The following is a 24,621-nucleotide window of genomic DNA, read 5'->3' on the forward strand; positions in this document are numbered from 1 at the left end:
GCAAGAATAAAAGTGTCTTATTAATAGCTCCTAAAATAACTGTGTTTCATGCCTAATGTACCATGCTCACCTCTGGACAGCCCCTGCCCCTTCCCTAATCTCTGGGTCACTATTGAACCAGTTCTTCAAGCAAAACTCACCATCAACTTCCTCCCTGAAATCTTTCCCAAGCATTTCAGAATGTAGGGAAATTTAGCACCTGCAACAAGTTTTCTATCTAGCTAATATTTAGTGTTATTAAGCTCCAGAATTATATGCATTATTTTCTTCTATTCCTACAACTCTATGTAACAGATAAGTAGAAAGATGATCAATGGGGTTAAGTAACTTGCCCAGTGTCATCTACCTAAAAAGCAGAAAAACTGGCATTTAAATCAATATAGTTTAACTCTAGAACCTAGCTTTTAATTTCTGGCTGGTGGCTGGTGTGGAGATTTTGACTGTCCTCACCCAATCCCCAAGTAACTGTTGTACTTTCTTCAAATGACAACATAATAAACGGACCTAAGAGCAGCTGCCCTGGTGAAAGCACTGGCAGGCATCCTCCTCTATAAGGTTTCTGTGTAGATCCCAAGGAGTCCCCACAACACAATGAAAACCACAGCTCTGTCTCAACCTCCTCATACTTACATGCCAAAGAAGACACAAACCCTCAAGTAGCTCATGGGTCAGGACAGTACCAGCTCCAGGAATCCCCATATATGTCTCCCTGCTCTATAATTTCTAGGCTCTGAACCACCTATTTTTCAGTTCATCACTTAATACTATCTCGTTTCCTTGGAACATTATTTTTGCCTACTGGTGTTTATGCGATTACCTATTTGTTTACATCTGGTACTCAGCAATTAGAACAGCTGCTGGCAGGAGAAAGGTGTTCCCTGGTAGGTTGTACAAGTTAGATTATTAGGTCTTCCTCCTCCTCCTCCTCCTCCTCCTCCCCTTCTTTCCTTCTTCTTCCTCCTCTTCTTCTCCTTCTTCTTCCTCTTCCTCTTCCTCTCCTTCTCCTTCTTTCTCCTCTTCCTTCTCCTCCTTCTTCATTTGTATTGAGGATTTAACCAAGGAGTGCTTTATCACCACAGCCCTTTTTATTTTTTATTTTGAGACAGGGTCTCTCTAAGTTGCTGAGGCTAGCTTTGAACTTGGGATCCTCCTGCCTTAGCCTCTGGAGTCACTGGGACTACAGGTGTGTGCCACTGTGCCCAGCGGGTTATTAGGTCTTTTGCCTCAGATGTGACAAAGGATTATTATTCATAATATATAAAACTGGATGGAAATATTAAGGCAATCTTGCTATTATCATAGAAATGCAAATTAAAACGATGATTATATTTGATTCACTCAAAAATATTTAAAAGAAAAATAATAACCTATGTTGTTGAAGGCGTATGGAAATGGGCTGTCTCATACACTTACGGTGGGAGTGTAAATTCAGATAGACCTCTTGGAGAAAAATTGGTTGATATTTATTAAATATTTAAAGTGGTTATTGCCTTTGATCCAACAGTTGGTCTTTCAGAAATCTTTCATACAAAAAAATTTGTACACATACACAAAGTGATATCAATAGGGACATTCATTGTAGCATTATTTATAAGGAGTAAAATTAGAAACAATCTAGAGGCCGATTGAAAGAGATAGTAACAAACTTAAACAAGTTAACCAATGTATTAAATAAATTGTGCTTATATGCCCAGAATGAAAAACGGTAAGTCTTTGCAAATTTTTGAAAAACCAACGTGCACTGACATGGAAAGATTTCCATGATATACTTCTAAGTTTTTTTTTTAAGTTGTCAAATAATATGTACTATATCTCATTTGTATACATTTTATTAAAATTTTTATATGATTTACATACAATTTTATATAATATATTATTTGAAAGCAGTTGATTAAACTTTTAACATAGTTTTTGTTTCTTGGGGTACCAGGGATTAAACTCAAGGACACTCAATCACTGAGCCACATCCCCAGCCCTATTTTATATTTTATTTAGAGACAGTGTCTCACTGAGTTGCTTAGTGCCTTGCTTTTTGCTGAGACTGGCTTTGAGCTTGTGATCCTTCTGCCTCAGCCTCCTGAACTGCTGGGATTATAGGCATGCACCACCACACTTGGTTTAACATAGGTATTAAGTATAGGTGCCTTCCCATAGGGGAGAAGAAGGTTTGGGAGTGTGTATGTATGCAAAGGGGTATTTGATTTTTAAGTTCTAATTTACAGACTTTTTACTTTTTGCAAGTATGTGTAAGATATTTTTATTTTATTTTATCTTATTTTATTTATTTGGTGCTGGGGATTGAATCCAGGGCCTTGACATGCTAAACACACATTCTACCATTGAGCTACACCTCCAGCCCCAGAATAAATTTTCATGTATTGCTTGTTTGACAAAGGTATTCTGTTTTAGGGGCTGGGGGTGTAGTTCAGTTGTAGAGCATGAATTTAGCAGGTACAAAGCCCTGGGCTCAATTCCCAGCACTCCCCCACTAAAAAAGTACATTATTTTAAAAGATAATGTAACATTTTAGGTTTACCTAGTTGAAGATAACCCAGAGGGAAGATAGTCTAGAATGTAGCACAAAAATACCCTGAAATGGGGCACAGAGACAAGCCACTTGAACCTTTTATCTTAAACTCTGAATTATATTTTAAAACCAGCACATTTTAATTTCTAATAGTGTCTATGATATTTGACTTAGTACAGGATAAAGAAATGCATAACTCAAGTGAGATGACCTCTCCTGGCAGACACTGAGTTGGGTCCTAAACAGCAGAGGCTCTAAGAGGATCCTAAAGGGGCCAGGGACCTGAGCTCAGGAGCAGGAACAGCAAGTCTCAATGGGGAGCTGAGAACCAGAGGAGAAACCAGAGCAAAGAAGTGTCAAGGACCTGAAAAGAGTCCTCCCACAGCTCCAGGCCTAGCCACAGAAATCGCCTCTCAGGTACTCAAAGACACCTGATGGCAGGGACCAAGACTTGCCAAGACCCCTTAGATTTCCCAAGGCTATCCCAGATTCAACATTTTAAAGAAAAATTTGTTCACGGCTTCAGATGGACAATGAATAGCTGTGTGATCTGTGCCCCAAGGTCCAGATGAAGATGGGAAAATAGGAAGGAGCCAGATTTCACAACTAACCATCGTCTCTTGTTTACCCCTTACGCTCTCCAAACTTCTCCCCTCTCAGCACCTCAGAAATATTAAACAGATTGCCAGTACTCACCCTGCTCCATCTCCTTCCTTCTCCCGTCCGCCAAAGCCCTTCAACTAGTCAGCATTAGGATTCTAGACCTAATTGCCTCCCTGAGCATTTACAGTCATCCTACTAGAACCTTTCTTTCCATCCCTGAGTCGGGTGGGGCTGCCACTTCCTCCTCCTCCCACCCCTTTTGTGAAATTTCCCCGTTGTTCCAGGTGCGTTTTACTTTAGGGAAGGAGCTTCAGCCTTAAGCCTTTAAAACATTTGCTGAAGGATCTTTTCCCTGTGGTCTCCTGTTGAAGCTTATGTGGAAGGCAAAGCTTGGCTTGAATCTGTCCCTTTGGACCTGTCCCTTCAAGCCTGGAATTGGCTCAGTCTGGCTTCCCCCAACAGTGTCAGTGGATGAGTGAAAAAACAGCTGCCCCGAGGAAGGCAAGAGACAAATAGTCACGAAAAAGGGTTTGTACAGCCCTTTAGGACCCAGAAGGCTTTTCCTCTTGAAGAAAAGTAAGGCAAGTGGAAATGGTGAATTATGCTGTAAATTAAAAAGGAAGCTGGTGAAGTTTCTATGATGTTAACTGGAGGAAAAAGTAGGATACAAAACATTGCAGCTTACTCACCTGGTAAGCAATGTTTATAGACTAATTTTTAAAAGATGGAAGAAAATATAAGAAACTATGGCCGGGCACAGTGGCTCATGCCTATAATCCCAGTGGCTCAGGAGGCTGAGGCAGGAAGGAGGATTGAGAGTTCAAAGCCAGTCCTAGCAATGGCAAGGCGCTAAGCAACTCAGTGAGACTCTGTCTCTAAATAAAATACAAAATAGGGCTGGGGATGTGGCTCAGTGGCCCAGTGCCCCTGAGTTCAATCCTGAGTACCACCCCCACAGGGGAAAAAAAAGAAGAAGAAAGAAAGAAACTTTCGTTGTCTAAGAGCAAAGGGATTGTGAATGATTATGATTTTCTTCTTTATATTTTACTAAATAATAATAAAAAAAGTTTCTGAGCTTGGAATGTAGCTCAGTACCTGAGGCCCTGAGTTCAATCCCCAGAACTAAAAAAAAAAAAAAAAAAAAAAAAATTCCAGTTGGAGTGTAAAAGAAATCAGGTAGAGGGCTGGGGATGTGGCTCAAGCGGTGGCGCGCTTGCCTGGCATGCGTGCGGCCTGGGTTTGATCCTCAGCACCACATACAAACAAAGATGTTGTGTCTGCCGAAAACTAAAAAATAAATATTAAAAAAAAATTCTCTCTGTCTCTCTAAAAAAAAAAAAAAGAAATCAGGTAGAAAAAAAATTTTTAAAGAGAAAGTGAAAAAAGGAGTCGGAAGACCATGGCAGGAGTTTAAAGAGAGTATCCATTCAATACTCCTGGGGAGGGATTCAGACTGATCAAAGAGTAAATGCTGCAAAGAAAACACAAAACTATTTACTTACATGTTTACTAATCATTGTGGAAGGCATGGTAGGATGCATAATACCCTGGGATAATCGTGTGATTCATTGCAAAATTCCTACACCTATTACAACCCAAACTTTCTGTCAGGTATCCTGCCTCTTTGAATGTATGGTGTGTATTTGAGAAATGTTTCCCAGTCAGACATGTTAAACTCATTCATTAACAAAGATTTACTGAGTACTCTGTGTTTTATTTTGTCAAAGTTGCTATACTTTGGCTCAGAAAAATAACTGATTACTAATGCCAAAAATAATTTATAGTAAAAATATATGCTCTTTTGAGGAAGACCAAATTTTCAAAAGTAATTTTTGTCATACTATTTCTAATTCACATAAATGATATTTTGAATATAGATTTTTTTATTGGCAAACGGAGGTATAGATTTTGGTAAATTTCCTTCCTATTATTTTGTAATGCACAGGTGGGTTGGTTATTTATTTATTTTTTCCTATCAGAGCTGCAAACATACTGTACCTTGAAGATATGACTTACTTTCTTTCCTTTCCCTCCCTCCCTCCCTCCCTCTCTCCCTCCCTCCCTCCCTCCCTCTCTCCCTCCCTCCCTCTCCTTCCTTCCTTCTTTCCTTCTTTCTTTCTTTCTTCCTTTCTTCCTTTCTTTCTTTCTTTCTTTCTTTCTTTCTTGCCAGAGATTGAACCCAGGGCCTTGTGCATGCAAAGCAAGCATTCTACCAACTGAGCTATATCCCCAGCCCCAATATGATTTCTTTAAAAGTGGAATTTTCCATATCAAACAATTTACCATCTTATTTGAAAATAAAGCTTTAACAATATAATGAATTTTTCCTTGTAAAAATAAGCTTTCACATCTCTTATTTTGGGTCTTAGATGGTGCTGTAGTTAGAATGTTCCACTAAAATTCTTGTTGAAACTTAATCCCCATTGTGAGGTATTAAGAGGTGAGACCTTTAAGGGATGATTAGGTCTTGAGGGCTCTGCCTTCATGAATGGATTAATCTATTAACAGATTAATGGATGAATGGGTTAATGGTTAATATTTTAAGTAGGCCTATTATACTAGTAAGTTTGATTCTCTTTTATATATAACCCTTTCATCATTTGAAATCCTCCATCACCTTGGGACTCTGCAGAGTTTTTACCAGCAAGAAGGTCTTCACCACACGCATCCCCTCAACCTTGAATTTCCCAGACTCCAGATGGTAAGCTGAATAAACTTTTATGCTTTATGAATCACCAAGTCTGCAGTGTTCTATTATACCAATAGAAAACAGACTAAGACAAATGGGATGTCAGGTTTCTCAGTGTCAAAATAAAAGTAAATATGATGGTATTATATGGGTTAACTGGAGAGGTTCCATTTGGACAACCCTAAGGGCTCCATTATAAGACTGAGTGTCCCAATTTCTACTACTAAAATTGGCCCTCTGTGTCCACCGGTTCTACATCCTCAGATTCAGCCGAATGCAGATGGGATGTAAATTAGGCCTATGATGGTTATGTTTATCCTGAACACATATAGTCTTTTCTTTTTCTTGTCATTATTCCCCAAACAATACATAATAACTACATATATTTACATATCATTTACTTTGTATTAGGCATTATTAGTAATCTAGAGATGATTTAAAGTAGATGATAGAATTGTATAGATTACATCCCCAGGACCACAAGAAGGAAGGAAAGAAGAAGGAAAGAAGTCATATTTTTTGTCTTTTTTCTGTTGAATTAAGGAGTTCTTTATGTAATCTGAATAACAGTTCTTTGTCAAATGTATGTCTTACAAAATAAAATAAAAGAATTGTATAGATTACATACAAATACTACCACATTTTACCCCAAAGAACTTGGGCATTCGCAGATTTTGGTATCTTGGGGGAGATGGGCTCCTGAAACCAAGCCTCCTTGGATACTGAGGGATGACTGAACTTTTCATTCTTTCATTCCTTCACTCATTTTACAAGTACTAAATGACTATACTGTTAAAGGTATCATAGTAGAAGATTTAAAGCACACAGAGTAAGAGCTGATCTTGAACTCCAAGGAGGTTGGAATCCATAGGCAGAGACAAAACACACACACATATCCTCCACAAGGGAAACTGCGGAGGGAAGCAGGCTCAACCCATAGAGCAGATCCAGAGAAGGAGCTCAAAAGACACTGTGGTCTGTGATGTGCCACTGCAGGATGGATGAAGAAGATTTGAGAGAAGAGAGATACATTAAGAAAGGTGTTCCAGGCCGAAGGCCCAGCATGAGCAAGGTAGGAAAAGTGTGGATCATTGGGGCTTCTTCTGAACCTAGCACAGGAATGCCTGCAGCAAATAAAACTTACTTTATAAAGAAGTTGTTCTCAATATGGAGAAAAAGGAGCCACGGGCTTGAGAGTGTCAGACTTGCAAAATTAAAGCTATGTTCCCTGACCTGCTTTAGATGTTTGAGTTTTATAGCTGTTGGTATTAAAATTTAGCCATCACTGATCAAATTGAGTTCTTGACAACCCCTAGCTTTTATTTTTCCATGCCACTACCATATAATAGCATCTTATACATTATTATCATTCCCACCTGACTTGCTGAGCATCACTTGGCTCCCATGTAACGTGGGGTTAATAGCAATTCCTACTTCATGGGATTGGTTTCAGAATAAAATAGATAATGTTTGTGGAAATCACAAAGCACTATATAAGCATTAACCACTTTCACTAGCAATAATGGCAATATTTTATGATTCTTCAAAATATGAGAGTCATGGTAGTGAGAGAATTTATGTCAAGACTTGCTGCTAAGCTTCCCAAAGAGACATTCCCAACCATGGAGAATTTGGGATAGTACAGAGTCCAGCCTCGTTCCCTTCTTGAGTGTTTCTGGCTTGATTATTCTTGGGGAACTGAAGACATCATGTCCAACTTAAACTGATGAGGCCTCACCCCAACTTAAAACTCACCCATGGCTTGCATTGCTCCAAAGTCCAGTCTTAACATAGAACAAAGTTCTGCCCCCTTACTTTACCCTGACCACATCTCCAGCCACACCATCCTGAGTTCTCCCTCTCCCTAGTTTGCTGGTATTTTTTAGTTGATTTTCCCAATTACTGAATTCCCAAGGTAAAGTCCATCCCCAAGCCATTCCCTTCCCTGGCTGTTCTTTTTGCCTTCTTCAGAGCCCAGCTGAAATGTCACTTCCTCACAAAAGCTTTCCCTGGCTAGCTGAGCCTCCCCCTCCCCCATTTTTGCTCTCTTGGAACACTGCTGTTCTGTCTTATCAATCTCTAAATAGTCATTTGTATAATTTGTCTTCCTCTCTAGACTCTCCATGTGTTCACTTAGATGATCCCATCTGAACAGGCTTAGCCATCTACAAAATAAAGTCAATTTTCTAATAAATATATATCACCAATTCTACCCCTGTGAAACTGGCTGCAAGTTGTGGATTTCTCAGGGTCCCTGCCCCAGAAGTCCTAGAGAACCCCCAGGGGGATTTCTTACTTGTATCCTCAGATCAATCCTGCTTCTGTACTGGCTGGTCTTGCTTAGAGAGTGAAAATAGACGCACTCTTCAAGAACTGGCTGACTGGCCCTACCAGGTTGATGTCCACAAGCCTGGGAGGTTCACAGAGGCCTTCAGTTATATGGCCAGGAGGGCAAGGCAGGAGGTGTTAAGAAACCAGCCATACCCTCTACCTGGGATCAGTTCCTGAGCCTCTGCTATTGAACACTGGATACCCATTCTGAAAGTCTCTTGCTGCTAGGGAGCTGTACTTCTCCTGTCTTCACCTGCCTGTATGACTTCAACCTCAGGCTGCACCACTCCAGGTCTTCAAACTTGTTTCTCTCTCTCTCTCTCCCCACCCTCCACCCCAGTACTAGGGAATGAACCACCAAGGGCTCTTTACCATTCAACTATATCTCCAGCCCTTTTTTATTTATTTGCTTATTATTTTGAGACAGGGTCTCTCTAAGTTGCTGAGGTTGGTCTCTTACTCATGATCTTCCTGCCTCAACCTTCCAAGTTGCTAGGATTACAGGTATGTGCCACTGCGTCTGTCTCAAACTTGTTTCAATAACTAAATATCCAAGGAGAATAATTGTTGTCTATGCCTCAACCTCCTTCCTCTGCATTTTCCCCCCCAGGATGTTCTTTTTCCCCCTAGAAAGTGATGGAGGAAGAGTACTCTTCAGTTTCTCCATCTAAAACCTAGGGTAGACGTTTATGCCTAATTCTGCTACCAACAACCCTATGAGCTTGTATTGATAAATGTTCTCATATTATGCATGAATTTCATTTATTTATTTCACAGGCATTTGTTGAGCACCTGTTATGTGCCATGTACTGTTCTAGGCTCTGCAAATATAATTACACAGATTTTTCATCAAATTAGAAAAGTAGATTTAGAATGATATGATGGGAAATACGAAGAACCCTATTTTGGGGGATTCTCTTGGAGACTATCCCAAAGAGATAGTTATCTTCCAGAGCAGAGTAGAAGTGAAAACAGTGAGCAGATGAGAGGCTTCAGGCTGAAAGAGATGCATCTTATGAAACGCAGTGGCCAGAGAAAGCAGCAGTTTCACATTGGGGCCTCGCACTAATGACAGGTGCCTATATTAGAAACCAACTGCTTCTCAAATGGTAAGCACTACATATTCTAGTTTGTTTTAGTGACAGTCATGATTTCCTTCAACAACCTCCAGGAAGACACAGATTATTTGGCTGTATCAAGCCTCAAGAATCCTCCACTGGAAATAGCTCTAATGCCACTATTGGAAGGATCTCACAGGGAGTGACATTTAACTTTGTTTTGGAAAATGACTGGGAATTTTGAGAATGAGATAATACTAAATGGGGAGATTCTTTTCTTACAAAAGGAACAGCTATACAAACACTCCACGGTGGAAGCAAGTGTGATTCCATTAACATTTATGAGAGAATGCTCACTGAAGTGCCTTGAGCAAAGGGGAACAGAGTATATGACATGAAGGCAAGTCTGGGATTTTGTTTTGGGATTCTTTTTTCTAAGAGCAATGAGAAAACATTGAGAGTTTTATATATGGTAGTCAAATGTCAGATTTATTCCTAAAAGATCATTCTGACTTTAGTGTGGAGACTGAATGAGGCAGGAGGTGAGATTCCTGCAATAATCTTGGTGAAACATGAAAGAGACTGGGCCAGGGTAGTGGCATTAGAGTTGCTCCCAGTAAAGGATTCTAGAACCTAAAACTGGGGAGTGACATTGGTCAAATTATATTGTTATATTCTGTGTGTGTATGAATATGCAACAAACCCCATCATTATGTAAAACTTTAATGCACCAATTTTGAAATGTGAAAAAAAAAAAAAAAAGAACCTAAAACTGGCAGGCTGTGGTGATTAATTGGATATATGGAGTGAGGAAGAGCAAGACATCATTAGTCATAAGCTTCCTGGTCTCATGTTTTTCTCTGGAAGAACACAGGTGTGTGATGACCAAGTTTGGGGAGTTAGAGAGTCAGATTACCGAGGCTGGGATTGTGCTTGAGCACTTACCTAGCATGCATGAAGCACTGGGTTCAATCCCCACTACCACATAAAAAAAATATATAATAATAAAATAAAGGTATTGTGTCCATCTACAACTAAAAAAAATTTTAAAAAAATAGAGTCAGATTATGGGTCAAGTTCAGGACCTATAATCTGAGTTTGAGATGTCTGTGAGACCTATAACAGAGAGGTTGATTAAGCTGTTGAACAGATGAACCCAGAGCTAAGAGGAAAGGTCAGGATTAGAGATATAAATAGATAGTAATTCATGTCAGGGATGGGTGCACCTAGGGAACCATTATAGAGTGAGAATGGAAGAGAGCCTAGGACAGAGGGACTCCAGCATTGAAGGTTGGGTAGAGGAGGAGGAATAAGCAATGGAGGCAGAACAGCACCCAGAGAAGCAGGAGGAAAACTCAGGATTGGCAGGTGGTAATTGTCCCAAGAAGCCAAAGAAAGAGAATGAGAGGCTTCAGGCTGAAAGAGATGCATCTTATGAAACACCGTGGCCAGAGAAAGCAGCAATTTCACATTGAGGAAGTAGAGAGTGCTTATTAGTAGGAAGTGCTGCCCAGCAATCAAGTAATGAAGTCTGAGGTATGAAGACTATTGTTAACTTAGTGACAGAGGTTTTGATGATGCTGTAGGACAGGAAAAGACATCTGATAGAGTTGGGGATTGCATTGGTGAAGAGGACACATATACTACGAATTCTGACAGAGTTGGGGACTGATTTCCTTTCCTTTTGCCAGGCTTTATTTTTATTATTTTAAAAATAATAATTGAGCCAGGCGCAGTGGTGCACGCCTGTAATCCCAACGGCTCAGGAGGCTGAGACAGGAGGATTGTGAGTTCAAAGCCAGCTTCAGTAGACAACAAGGCGCTAAAAAACTCGTTGTAGACCCTGTCTCTAAATAAAATACAAAAAATAGAGCTAGAGATGTGGCTTGGTGGTTGAGTGTCCCTGAGTCAATCCCTGGTACCCCCCCCCCGTAAAAAAAACAAAATAAAAAAATAATAATCGAGCTGGGTGTTGTGGCCCACACCTGTAATCCCAGTGGATTGGGAGGCTGAGGCAGGAGGATGGAGAGTTCAAAGCCAGTTTCAGCAAAAGTGAGGTGCTAAGCAACTCAGTGAGACCTTGTCTCTAAATAAAATACAAAATAGGGCTGGGGATGTGGCTCAATGGTTGAGTGCCCCTGTGTTCAATCCCTGGTACCCAAAAATAAATAAATAAAATAAAAATAATAAATGGAAGGAAAATCTCAGGATATCAAGAGGCAGAGGCCAGTTGATTTTTCTCACTGTCCCTTTATTTTCTACTTAAAAAAAATATTCAGTTTTGGGGGATGCAAATCAAGTCAAGATGGCGCCTGGCACTTTGCCAGGAGGAGTGGTTTGTGAAGCAACGCCAGCGAGGCATTAAGATGATGAGGATTCCTTATTGGCTGACTGCTGTATCTAGATGATGTTAATTAAGTTAAGCTGTGTGTAATTAGTTAAGTATATATACCTCTGCTGTCCGGCAGAGAAGCGGCTCCCGCTACCTTGGGTGCCTGCTACTTTGAGTTCTCGCTCAGTTCCCGCTGAGTTCACTTGCAATAAAGTAGTTCCCGTTTCAACCTTCAAGTTGCTTGTCACCTCCCGGTTATTTGCCCAGCCGGACTTCGGCAATTCAGGGCAGCGGTAGAGCACTTTCCTAGCATGCATGAGGCCCTGGGTTCAATCCCCAGTACTGACCAGTACTGACCATCACACAAAAAAGTAGTATTTGACAATCACTCACCTTTGTTTCAAACCTCTATAAATGAGACTTTAGGGCTTTTTAGTTTTCTTTCTTTTCCAAATTCCCAAGTAAGTATGAATCCCTCACTTTATAGGAGAAAAGACACAGTGTTTCTCACACAAGGGTGATTCCTTCAAAGAGAAATGATGGGGGGGGCTGGGGTTGTGGCTCAGGGGTAGAGCGCTTGCTTAGCAAGTGTGAGGTCCTGGGTTTGATTCTCAGCATCACATATGAATAAATAAAATAAAGGTCCATTGACAACTTAAAAAATATTTAAAGAGAGAGAGAAATATGAAATGTAGCCATAATATTAGATCTAAACCCAACTTTTTTTTTCTAATGTCTGAGAAACATGCGAGTTTATATGTTGATAGGGAAGAATGTATAGGAAGAAATTGATTTAAAAAGAAGGAATAATCTAGATATACCTCTAACCCAAATGTCCAAGGGGCCAGGCACTTTACCTACATAAGTGAGGCAGTGGAATGTAAGGAACCAAGGAGGGTGGCAGAGATTGCAAGAGACTGGAGGGTGTAGGCTCCTTCTGAACATTGTCTCAAGGTTTTTAAGAACTGACACCTAAGACCACTGTTTGTTATGGTACTAGTTGAAGGTCATTACAGACATTATATTCAAGCAGTAACTCCTTCCTAAGATGTTTTTTTTTTTTTTTTTTTTTCTTTTTTGGTAGTTGTAGATGGACAGAATGCCTTTGTTTTATTTTTTTATTATTATTTTTATGTGGTGCTGAGGATTGAACCTAGTGCCTCACACATGCTAGGCAAGTGCTCTGCCACTGAGCTACAGCCCAGACCCTAAGATGATTCTTTTTATCTCTGTTAATAGCTGCAACCTGCTAGTTTCTGCTTCAAATTCATGCTTGCTCAGCAGCTATGGCAGGAACCAGAGCTGCCTGAGATCAAGGCTACTTGCATGAGAAAGTCTTGAAATCCAGAAGTCTATATTAAGAACAAAGGGGTGTGCTCAGCTTTTGGAAAAGACTGCTGAGCCTGCACTGGTGCTGAATAAACCTTGCTTTTCTGCATCTCCATGTGCTGTGTGTCTGTTTCCATTGCCATAATTTCTGTAACTGTATTCAAGAGCGATGAACAGTTTCTGGCTTAAAGATCTCACCCTTCCAATATAATGGCAACCAATTTGTATACATACACTTATTAAAAGCTAGCTGCTGTTGGGCAGGGTAATGACACCATCTTTCCTAGAAAAAGTTGCCAGATAGTCTCTTGGCTGATACACAAGGTGAGCATGTTTCTGTATCAAATGTTGAAGCTGTTTAAGTTTTCAGAATTCAAATTAATTAATTCAAATTACTGATCCCTGGAACTGACCATCCTCTGGAGGATATAACCTTCCCCTGGGATGAAGTGCTCCTGCCACTTCAGTGCTCCTTACTCCAAATCTCATGAAAGGCCAATGCTCCAGGCTCCAATGCTCAGGTGCTGGTGATCCTTTTGTTAATATGCAAACTTTTGATGGGCTGATCCCTTCAGTATTTTGTATTAAATCCGCCATTCAGTTTTTTTTTTTTTTTTTCATGTTTGCTCACTCCTCAGGGTGGACTGAGAATCTGGGTCTTGAATTTTGTGGACCCCAGGCTCCTGATGCAGTGGTCCTGCCAGAAAAACACAAGCAGCTGATGACCCTCAGCCCACCACTGCCTGATTCTCCCCAGGGCGACTCCAACACCTGGCCTCAGTGTCAACCAGAAAGCCCACTTGGACATGGGGCACAGACACTGAGGAGATAGGCATTACTACTGTAGTGGCACCCCCTCCCCCACAGAAAAATCTTAATTAAGCTTCTCCAGAGATGCTCACCTTCACTGTTCTCAGACTATGAGCAAGAATTTCTGCAAAAGAGTTTTCACGTGGCAAGTGTGTTTACAGAAGCAGAATGTGATAAGGGAGACAAAGGGGCATATACATTTCAAAGAAAAGCAGTTAGATCTTAGAGAAAGTCCTTTACAATCCAAAAGATAAGAGTGAATGGTGCAAATTAGGTTCCTAGGAAATCAGCTGGTGGGAAGGGGGAGGGGAACTCTCCCTTTACCAGGAACTGATTTTGGCAGAGTGTCCTTGATTTTTTTTTTGTATCCAGGCCTGTGTTGATTGCCCAGAACAGTAGGAAAAAACCCTACTTTTATGTGGACTTCTGTAGATTGTGAGCCTCTGAGTGCCCCCTCCCCATACACACTGGGTATAAAGTTCTGAACATTTCAGAATTCGGGGTTCAGAGGGACAAATTGGTTGAGGCAAAAGCCCCCTTCTGGACCACTGCAGCTAATAACCCTGCTTCCTCCTAATTCCACGGTGTCCAGCTTCATCTGTCCTACAACACTACAGCTGCCCCTTCAACTAAGATTATCAGAAACATCTTTCTAAAAAACAAAAAGGTTCTAGTTCTCTTTGTCCTTGCCACTGATACCTCCGATTATCAGTGATGAGCCCTGATTCCCCACATGGTGAAGTTTGAACATTAGAGAAGCACGCCGAGGCAAGCATATAAAGCAGGGTTTATTTAAAAAGGGGTAACATAGACTTCTCCTGGGAGGGAGAAAGGGGCCATAGCTGGTATCCTGGTATTCCAAGAAGCAAGGTGTTCTGCCCTTTTTATATGTCTTAAGGCGTCCTTTGTTCTCCTGTTCTCTTCCCCTAATCTTTCTCCTTCCTGCGTACATGACTAGGCCTAGGAAATGCTAGGTGGGATGGCCAAAAGGTGGGAAACAGGTAGGCTGAAGGGGAACAGGCAGGGTGGTGCAGCCCAGGACACATTAATGAACAACCTTATAGCTCCTTGTAGGGAGGGGCAATTCCTGGGACAGGCTACCTTAGCAACAGGTTGGAGCAGGGGCACGTTCTTGATGAGGGTAGAGGAAGGATTCTGAAGGGATTAACAATTCAGTCCTTCAGGGGACAGTCTCCAACTTCCTGGACTCACTCAAAATTGGCCTCCTTGATCTGACCTTACTCGATTTACCCATTTACACTGCCTCTCTAATTCTGGCTTCACCACCAGCTACCAACCCCACACAAAGGGACATCCTACCTCCATAAAGACTTAGGGAAAAGCTCATGTTCCATTTTTAATGGATTTAACCTGTGTGCAAATGATTCCTTAATTTAAGTAAAATGAAAATTTAAAAAATAAAATTAAAAAAAACCCTACATAATCCAAATAAAACATGTCTGTAGACCAGTTGTGCACACAGACTTCTACTTCTATGACTTTCGAAATAATTGGGAGAATATGGTTACTAAAAAGATGGGAGGTAGGGGACCCAGACCCCGAGTGGAGAGATGTGTCTCAGGTGAAAAAGGGATGCAATCCCTCCTGTTAAAGAGGAGAGGCAGTGGGGCATGAGGGAAAGCAGGGAAGTTGGTGGCAGGAATTTGAGAGATTCTGATCCGATTGTTGAACCAGGACACAAAGAGAAGACCACTGACTCCAATTTTAAATCAAATTAAAGCAAGCTTGTAATTCTGTCTAGCTGGGACTGTCTCCTGAAATTCGTAGAAGACAGTGATCCAGCTCTCTAGGAGCGCAGTTTTATAGCACAAAAAAGTTGCAAAAGGGGGGTGTCTTGAGAACTTACAGATAACAGGATTTTGACAAGCATAATATAAAGGCGGGTAGTAGGTTAATGGTCTAAATGGTTCAGCACTTAGGGAGTAAATTTAGATCCCATCATCAGATTTTATGAGGCACCATTAGGGTTTCAGAGAGGGTTGTTATCTAGTCAGGGGAAATCAGGCATGGGTGAGTTCAAGGCATGGGCAGGCATTCCAAGCATGTTTAAAACATCAAAATACGGCCAGGCCAAATAGAAGTCCTCATATCAGAAAACAGAAATGAATCTTTTATAATTTTTGACAAGATGGCTCCTGATCTTAAGAGGGAATTAGGCTGGGTTTATCACTGGTGAAATGATGACTTCTGTATTTCCAGGTAAACAGAAGACCCAGTCACATGCCAACTATGGGATAGGAAGTGAAAAGTCAGATATATGTGAGGAAAGTGATAAAGCCACAGAAGAGAATACATTAATAAATTGGCCAGAAAAAGGTGTAGCATTTGGGGGTGATATTCCAGGCTCTACTGAGATTGGTGATTATATTTATTAGGCTTGAGTTCGTGTAATAGAAAACAGAAAAAATAGCAGCTTAAATAAGAACAAAATTAATTTCTCTTTTACAGAAGAGAATTTTGGAATTAAGACTATGGTTGGTGTAATTTACATTAGTGAATGAAACTACTGGTTTTTGCTTCAGCATCTTTGCTGGTGGCTTCTATCCTTAAGGTCACCTCATGACTCAAGGTGACCACAGGAGCTGCATCAAATGGCAGAAAAAGGGGACTGCTGAGTCAATGAAAAGCTGACCACTGTCAGTTCTCTTTAAGCTTTCCTGCTGCAACCTTCAACATTCTCCCTCATTTGCTTGAACTTAGTTATATGACTGTTCCTTCACACAGGGGCAGTTGGGAAATGCAGTCTTTCATCCCTGGCAGCAATGTGTTCAATTAGACACAAAGGTCCTATTATTAAAGAATACAGACTAGAGTGCAGAAAAGGTCATCTCTAGCACAGAGAGATGTCCTATCATGTTTTTTGTTGTTGTTCTCTAATTATCTCATGTGACCACGGAGAAACCTAGGAGTTGGTTTCACCAAAGGTAAGTAATTTAATAAGATGAATGATATGAAAATGCTAACAGAGGTGAGTCTAGAACTGTTACATGAGAGTGACTAAAATTAAGGACAAGGGATTCTAAATAATTTGGGAGAAAATTGATGGCAGGAAGAAGCTGATGGATGGGGAGAAAATGGAGACCTAATGACCATGTGGAGGAAGACTTCCCTGAGGAAGAAACAGGGTGGGCAATCTTGAACCACAGGAGATTGTGGTGGAGAGGGAGAAGGTAGGCTAAAAATGAACTGCTACTTAAGAGAGAGGAGATGACATTCTGAAGCTAAAGTGAAGACCAGGGAGTGAAATGAATTCTTCAGACTTCTCTCCTGTTCTCTCTCCTCCCTACCTACTTCTTGGTTCTGTGAGTCTCTACCTGTGGGATTTCAAGCTGAAGGTGTATAAAACATATATTGTGTCCTACTTCACATTCCCTTTGCTTGCCTTTAACTCCAGTTAACTCCAGTTATTTCTACAGCAGTTGGTGTGACCTGACAGCACACCTTCATCAGGAATCTCTTACATTCTGCCCTAGGACTTCTCTGCCTTGCTGTTATGGGGAGCTGCCTCAGAAAACACTTTAAGTCCTAATTCAAACAAAAGGGAGCTTTATTTACCTGGCCAGGGACTGTTTCCCACCCGTAATGCTCTATGGGAGAACAGCAATTTCCTGGCCCGTGACTTGGGAATTTAAGGACAATGACCCTAACTCAGGGGCTTTTCTCAGTGTCCTGTAAGCAAGCAAGTTACAGAGGCTAAAAAAAAAAAAAAGTTAGCCTAATTGCATCTTGGATCCAAACAACTGTTAGACAACCGTATCCTGAGTTTCAGCTGAGTGGGGGTGATAATCTATTTTAAAGTCATGTAGACCCATAAATGTACTCAAACCCATGATGTAGCTCATCACAACCATCACTATTTCCTGAGTTGATTACATTTTGTGGGGTACAAAGTACAGGAAAACAATTTTTATAAGGAGACAGCTTTCATTTCAGTCTCTCAGAAATAGTTCTCATAATAGTTTTTTATAGAAGGCAGCAAAATGGAGTCTTAGGCCTGTCTATTGCTTTTATAATCATCTATCTTGCTATAACCTATAACTTACACTGTTACTGATTTTATTGACTAGTTTACTCCACAACACTGCCAGGCACTCACACGTGTGCAGACCTGGAAAGGGGAGAACCATGGGGCAAACCTTAACCATTGGGGATCAGGATATGTGAGTAAATGTTTCCTCTGGCCTCCTTCAGGGCAGAAAATACTGAAGTACATTCTGTCTGGCTCCCTACAGGTTCCTCGCAAGACTGAGCCCCAGGTGCCCATAACAGTGCACAGCTTGCTAACACCTTTTTTTGTTGTTGTTCTAATACATTTTCACAATTTTACAGTGTGCAAATCAATGACATCTAGTACATTTACAATGTTGTACAATTCTAGCCACACTTAGTTCCAGAACATTTCCACAATTCCAAAAAGAAACTCCATACCGATGAAACTGTCACTCTCCGTTCCTCTCTCCCCTAACCACAGCAAACCACAAATCTTTTTTCTGTGTCTATAAATTGGCCTGTTTCTGGATGTTACATATAAATGGGATCGTATGATATGTGCTTTTTGTGTCTGGATTCTTTCTCTTAGCATAATGTTTTTGAAGTTCTTCCATGTTGAAGCATGTATCAGCACTTCATTCCTTTGTCTGACTGAATAATAATACTCCATTGCATGGGTATACCATGTTTGTTTATCCATTCATTCATTAGTGTACATTTGATTTGTCTCCATCTTTTGGCTATTGTAAATGATGCTGCTTTGAATGATGACACAGTCAGTGTAGGAGAAAGAATGGTATGGGGAGAATCTGGAAGCAGTCAGGCAATAGACTTCACTGTCCAGGTGGAGAAAGGCCCCTTGGAGACCTGAACGAAGGCTAGAGATAGAACGAAGGGGCTAGATTTGAGAGAAATGCAGAGTTAGAACTGATGGGATTTGGTGACAGTATGAGAAATATAGGAGCCTGATGGATAGGGGAGGAAATGGGGATGATTCTGGAATTTTAACTTAAAGGTAATGTTTCAAATTGTTGCCATTTTTAAAGCTTAAACATTTGATAATTTTGCGAGTCCTTATACTAATAATTACTATGCTTAATACAAGCCCACATAAATCTTACCACCCATGAAGAGCAGTGTTTTCAAGTTCCCAGAAGCAGAAATACCCTTAGAGTTTGAAGGGTTCCTGGGCAAATATTTTTGCAGGAACTCTAAATAAAAATTTAAATCACCCTAGAATGATTAAATCACCCTAGCACATCAGCTCCATTCTGACAGTTCAATCTTGCAAGATCCCTCAAAGAAATACCAAATTACAATGATCCACTCACCAGGCTGCCCTCCTAGAACTTGGTCCTGGACACAGGGCCCAGAGATGACTCCACAAATAGGAGTCATGGAACTCTTCAGGGCATCTGGTCAACACCACATATGGGAGTAGAGGGAGGGAGGGGTGTTGAGAGAGCATCCCAAAGAGGAAAAACAGAATTGGGGGCCCATGTGGCAGCACTCTCCTTCTGGGAGAGGGGTTCAGAAAACTTTGAGGAAGGCACTCCAAAGTGCCATGCTCTCTGAGGTATAAGGTCTCACTGCACAGATCCAAGGACAGTAGTTCCCTGATGATCTGGAATTGATGTGAACTTCAGGTAAGAGATGAAAACCAGCATTTGCTTTCAGTGTGCCCTACTTAACAAGGACCATGCAATATACTTGCTTCCTTTGATCCTCACAAACATCTTGTAAAGTGGATACTTTTATCATACCCAATTTACAGATGAGAAAAGTGTGTCTCAGAGAGATTACATGACTTCCCTCAGGTCACCCAGTGGTGGATCCAGGTTCTAAAATGTCTCTATGCCCCATGTGACTGCCATGAAGGGTCTTGCCTTTCCCACCTCTGTTAAAAGGGCATGAACCACTCCATAAGGAGTATGCACTCTGATCTGCTAGATACTCTCTAACTGACTAAGTATGCTCTATACCGAATTCATATGAGTAGATTTGGCCATAGCCTAGAGACCCCTCTGCTCTCTTTATAGACAAAGGGAAAGGGAACACCTTGCCTGATTTCATCCCATGGTTCCACGGCTCTTAAGCCCTTGTCCCAGTTCCTAGGACTCCACCTGTGCTGACAATTCCCTGCCTGTTGTTTGGGGAAGGTTCAGCTCAAATGTGGAATGAACCCAAGCAACTCTCTGAACAACTTTTAAACCAGAAGAAAAGCAGCTGGGCTAGGTGATGGAAAGTTTATTTAGAACCTGACAAGAAATCAGGCTATGATCATTCTGCGTCAGTTTTTAGTGTTGTTAATGATTATTCTGGTTTGAATTCTCATTGGTTGGGTCAGACTTTAGGCAAAAATCATTAAGGTGAGGTGTGGCTGTTCTCTAACCCTGGCAGATGAAACCCTGCACCTAGGCAAGGGGCCAGGACAGCTAAGCCATCATTGCAACACTTTCTCCAGAAGCCTTGAGTGAGAGATGGCTTCATCTCCTGAAATGTGTTAGTTTAAGGTCAGGAAAGAGCTGTAGTACTTTTACAAACATCTTGGTCTCCTTCTCTTGAGCCTTCCTTTCCCCTACCAATTGTTTATGGCCCCATAAATAATTTCAAATGAATCAGTTAAATAGAGTTCCTTATAAAAGCAAAGAGTGAGGATGTTCATTAAAGAGAGAGGAATGGGAAGCCCCATTTGTTTGTAAACACAGCATTCTGAAGGGAAGCATCTGGATAGTGTTCAAGAATGAGACAGGGTACCTGGGTGTAGTGGCGCATGTCTGCAATCCCAGTGACTCAGGAGGCTGAGGCAAAAAGATTGCAAGTTTGAGATCACCCTTAGCAACTTAGCAAGATCCTACTTCAAAATAAAAAATAAAAAGGACTGGGTATATAGCTCAGTAGTAAAGCACCCTGTACTGGGTTCAATCCCAGTACAAAAAAAAAAAAAAAAAAAATGAAATAAGGTGTCAGAGGTGTCCTGTGGTTTCACCAATACTTCAGGGGTGTGGTGATAACCAGGAGCCATGTGCAACCATTAAGCAATGTTTCCAGGTTCAAAACAGCAGGCATTTCCACTAAATTTTGGCCAGATTTTCACTCAGTCCTCCTGAAATCGACACTTTCCTGTGGTCCTGAAAAGACATAAAGATGAGTCTCAGAGGGCTTTAATTAGGGGCAGACATCTTTTTTTTTTTAAAATGTGGGCAGTTATATCCTCATATGAGGATCTGAAAGCTAGAGCCCATTCTTTAACTTTGATCAAATGAGGTTAAAGATGTGAGACAGGGAGATTAAAGGATCAGGTTTCTAAATTACTTGGTAGAACAGCAGCAAATTTCCAGATGAGAGAATGATTTCCATGTTAATTCACTTCCCAGTAAGATAGACTGGGCACCTGGGATGTTTGCCTGCCCTACACCATCCCCAGGAAATACCACACATTTCTATCATAGCTCCATGCTTGGTAGGCTGTTTTGGACAAAAGGACAATGGTTCTCCTTAATGACTTGTGTTCAACTACTGTGACAGAAACCAGTGCCTTCCTTATTTGATGTGGCATGAAATCATAGGCCTATAAAAGAAGTAAGGCAATAAAGAGTTATGTAAGGCTTAGTTCTCAAAGTCAACAGAAATGGGTTTCAGGTTGCTGGATTGACAATGAGGAGAAGGGAGTTTTGGCATTTCAGGGGCAGGGTCGATGCTGCCTGTATGGCCAGTCCAACCAGCAGCATGTTCCCTGAAGTGTCAGCTTGACTCTTCCAGTTTGGTACTATAAAATGTGGTGGTGGTTGTTTTAAAAAGGAAGATTAGTGTAGTGTGTTTGGATTCAGTCCACACCTTGGAATTACCTTGACATTGGATTATGACAGGATTCTCAATTCTGAATTTGAATCTTTTCTTTACAATTGGCCTGTGTCCATGAACAAATGACATCCCTTCTCTAAGCCTCAGTTTCCTCATCTTCAAAGAGGACATGATAATAGTTCCTCTTTATAGGGTGTGAGGATTACAGAGATAATTCTTGAAACCACTTGTCCCAGTTCTGGGCCCAGAGTCAGTTCTCAATAAATAGAAACAATTATGACTACTTATTTAAAGTCACATGTCTGCCCTTCTTTTTGTTTTCCCTTGCTTGTTTTTGTTGAAGGAGCCCCTGGCCAGAACTACAGAGGTTGACCAGCTGGTAATGTACTTCATTACTCATTGATCCATTCCATTTCTGGATAGTTCACCTTCTATGCTAAGATGGTTACCCACAGTAATTACCTTAGCAAATGACTCAGGATTTTTGGTAATGAAGAAGGCAGGGCTATGGCTTGTTGACACCTTATTTGATATAAGAAAGAAGGAAAGGTGAAGATGTTTATTGAGTAACCACAAGCCTGAGTCCAGCATCTAGAAATTGCTGAGGCTCACAAAAGAGTCACATTACCACAAAAAGTATTCTGCTGAATGTAAATCAATGATGACAATTTATGTTCTGCATTAGATTTCTAAATTCACTTGTCATTTGATGTAAATGCCTCTAGTATCATGGAGAGAACACAGGTTACTCTTTTCTTATTTATTATAGTATAAAGGCAAAAGAGAGGATCCAAGTTAATAATGTAAACCTTTAAATTTGAAGATTGGCATTACTATTTCCCCTGTATTCACCAAAGGCTCAAATTTACAGATCGGGCTAAAGAAAAAAAAACAAAACTCATTTGTGTTCCATTAAATCTCATTCCAGCCCGTGGGCAATTGATTTGTGCATGCCATCTTGGCGTACTCAACATATCCTAAACTAAACTCATTTTCTATGAGTTCCCCTTTAACTATCTCTCCTTTCCAACTACCCATTTCTGTCATCAATGTCACCATTTTCTAATCTCAGAAATGAGCATTTTGATGTAATCTCTGATCCTTTCATCTCTTTCCCCCATGATCAGAAGACTGATTAAGATCTTGGGCTCTATGAACAGACAGAATATTATTCTTAAACGATCATTCTCAGGAATGTTCTTCCAGTGAATTTCACATCATACTACATTGGAACCTTTAGGTTACTTCCTTTCCAAACTGCTTTGCAAATTTTCCTTACAACCTCACATAGGGTTTGATGCCTGGCTTAACCACTTACAGCTATGTGGCCTTGGGCCCATTACTTAATGGCCCCTGTACTTTCATTTCCTTAAAATGAGAAAAATAGCAGCTGGTGTGATGGTATACACCTGTAATCCCAGCTATTTGGGAGGCTGAGTTAGGAAGATTCCAAGTTCAAGGCCAGTCTCAGTAATTTATCATAGACTCTGTCTCAAAAATTAAAAGTTTAAAGGGATAGGGGTATATCTCAGTAGTAGAGTGATTCTGGATTCAATCCCTAGTATTGCAATTTTTTTTTTTTAATTTTTGAAAAGGAAAAATACCAAACTTAAAATAATAGACTAAAAATAACAGTTGCTGTGATAGTCAAATGAGGTAATATTTAGCACAGTGGTGGCACATAATAAGTGGGTGAAACAGTCTGCTACTAATTTTATTATTATTACAAGTAGTCTGTGATATGTTCCTTCTTGTGTTTTTGTTGTAACTGCTCTACTTTAAGCTGTTATCATTTCTGGCCTATGTTATATAGATATTGCAGTTTCATTTTTATCTTGCTTTCAGAGTCTCCTCATACCATCCTATAGGACTTTGCCAGACTGGTCTTCCTTAAACACCATACAGGTCTCCAGGTCAGAATCCATAATGGCTCCCTAGTACCTATGGTATTCAACTTTTGGGCAACTTCCAAGGCACTTGAGAAATCATCCGGCTCAGTGACGTCCAAGTGTAGTGTAGTGACTGGGGACACAGGCTCTGGGGCTCCACCACTTGCTAACTACGTAACCTTAGGTAACTGTGTTCCTTTAGCCATTTCAAAATTCAAACTCTTTGTTTAGGCTGTTTCTCCACTCTCAAGACATAGCTTTCACTCACTGCCTGTTGAGAGCCACAGCCGAAAGGGGCCCCAGCAAACTTCCAGCTGCCAGCTGATGATTGGCTCACAACGGCCCAAGCAAACTTCTAGCTGCCAACTGATTGGCTCCTCTGCGGTGATGCTCATTGGGCTGTTTCCCCGCCCTTTCAGACCACGGAGCTGCTCATTGGGGGACGTTTTTTGGCTCTGCCCACTCCACCCAGCCAATCAGCCTCAGCCTCAAGAGCAGGAGGAGTGGGGGAGGTTGAGAGGCTTGTGGGAAGCCGGTGGTGGAACTTGGGCTCTGAAGGTTTTTCCTGAGGAGCTGTGTGGTTTGGTGTGTGTGTTCTAAAAATAAAGTTCATTTCTTTTGACAAGTGGCTCCTGAATTGTGCCCAGCCAGACCGAGGCAACTGCCCTCTTCCTAAGATGACTTCTGAACACCGTGGGTGGGGGAAGCTCACATATCCTCACAGGGACAGGAGCACAGGCCTCCAGCTCCTCTCTAATCTTGGATGTCCTGTGATCTCCTTTGGCTCTGCTGTGTTCTGTGTTGGCTGCTGAGGTTCAAGTTGACCCACTTTCTCTGAAACTCATTCTGGACTCCTCTTTCTTCCACTGAAGTTTATGTTCCCTCTTGGTAGTTTCCCTTAGTTTGACCCCAGGCCTCCACACTAGTTATGAAGAAACTCTGGTTCCATTACCTGCCACACACAGGCTGTAAAAACTATGGTGCTAGTTCAGATCTTCATACTCACAGCAATTTCTGAATTATTCCTGGTTGGCCCCATATTGCTGTGGTGCCATGTTGATTATGGAGCCTCTCTGAGCAGTTTACAGTTTCCCCAGGATTTGCCCAAAGAATTGAGAACTAAGTCCCTGAACTGGGAGTTACCTAAATCCATCTGGATTCCTCTACCACCATTTACTCTTCCTCTTCAGAGTTGTAGAGATGGAGAAGGGAGGATAAGAAACCAGGATACTCCTAGA

The 24,621-nt window shown here is 41.1% G+C and overlaps 1 protein-coding gene across 1 annotated transcript in view; it reads right to left on the reverse strand.

Annotated features, from left to right (window-relative positions):
- The window catches only part of Tgm7 (transglutaminase 7), a 44,781-nt gene extending 20,160 nt beyond the window's left edge, over positions 1 to 24,621 (reverse strand). Inside the window, exon 1 of the mRNA XM_027926011.1 lies at positions 24,527 to 24,621. Coding sequence (XP_027781812.1) covers positions 24,527 to 24,536 — 10 coding nt within the window. The 5' untranslated portion in view covers positions 24,537 to 24,621. The remainder of the gene's footprint in view (positions 1 to 24,526) is intronic.

This window comes from Marmota flaviventris, chromosome 2 (assembly GCF_047511675.1).
Source record: "Marmota flaviventris isolate mMarFla1 chromosome 2, mMarFla1.hap1, whole genome shotgun sequence".
Lineage (NCBI taxonomy): Eukaryota > Metazoa > Chordata > Mammalia > Rodentia > Sciuridae > Marmota > Marmota flaviventris.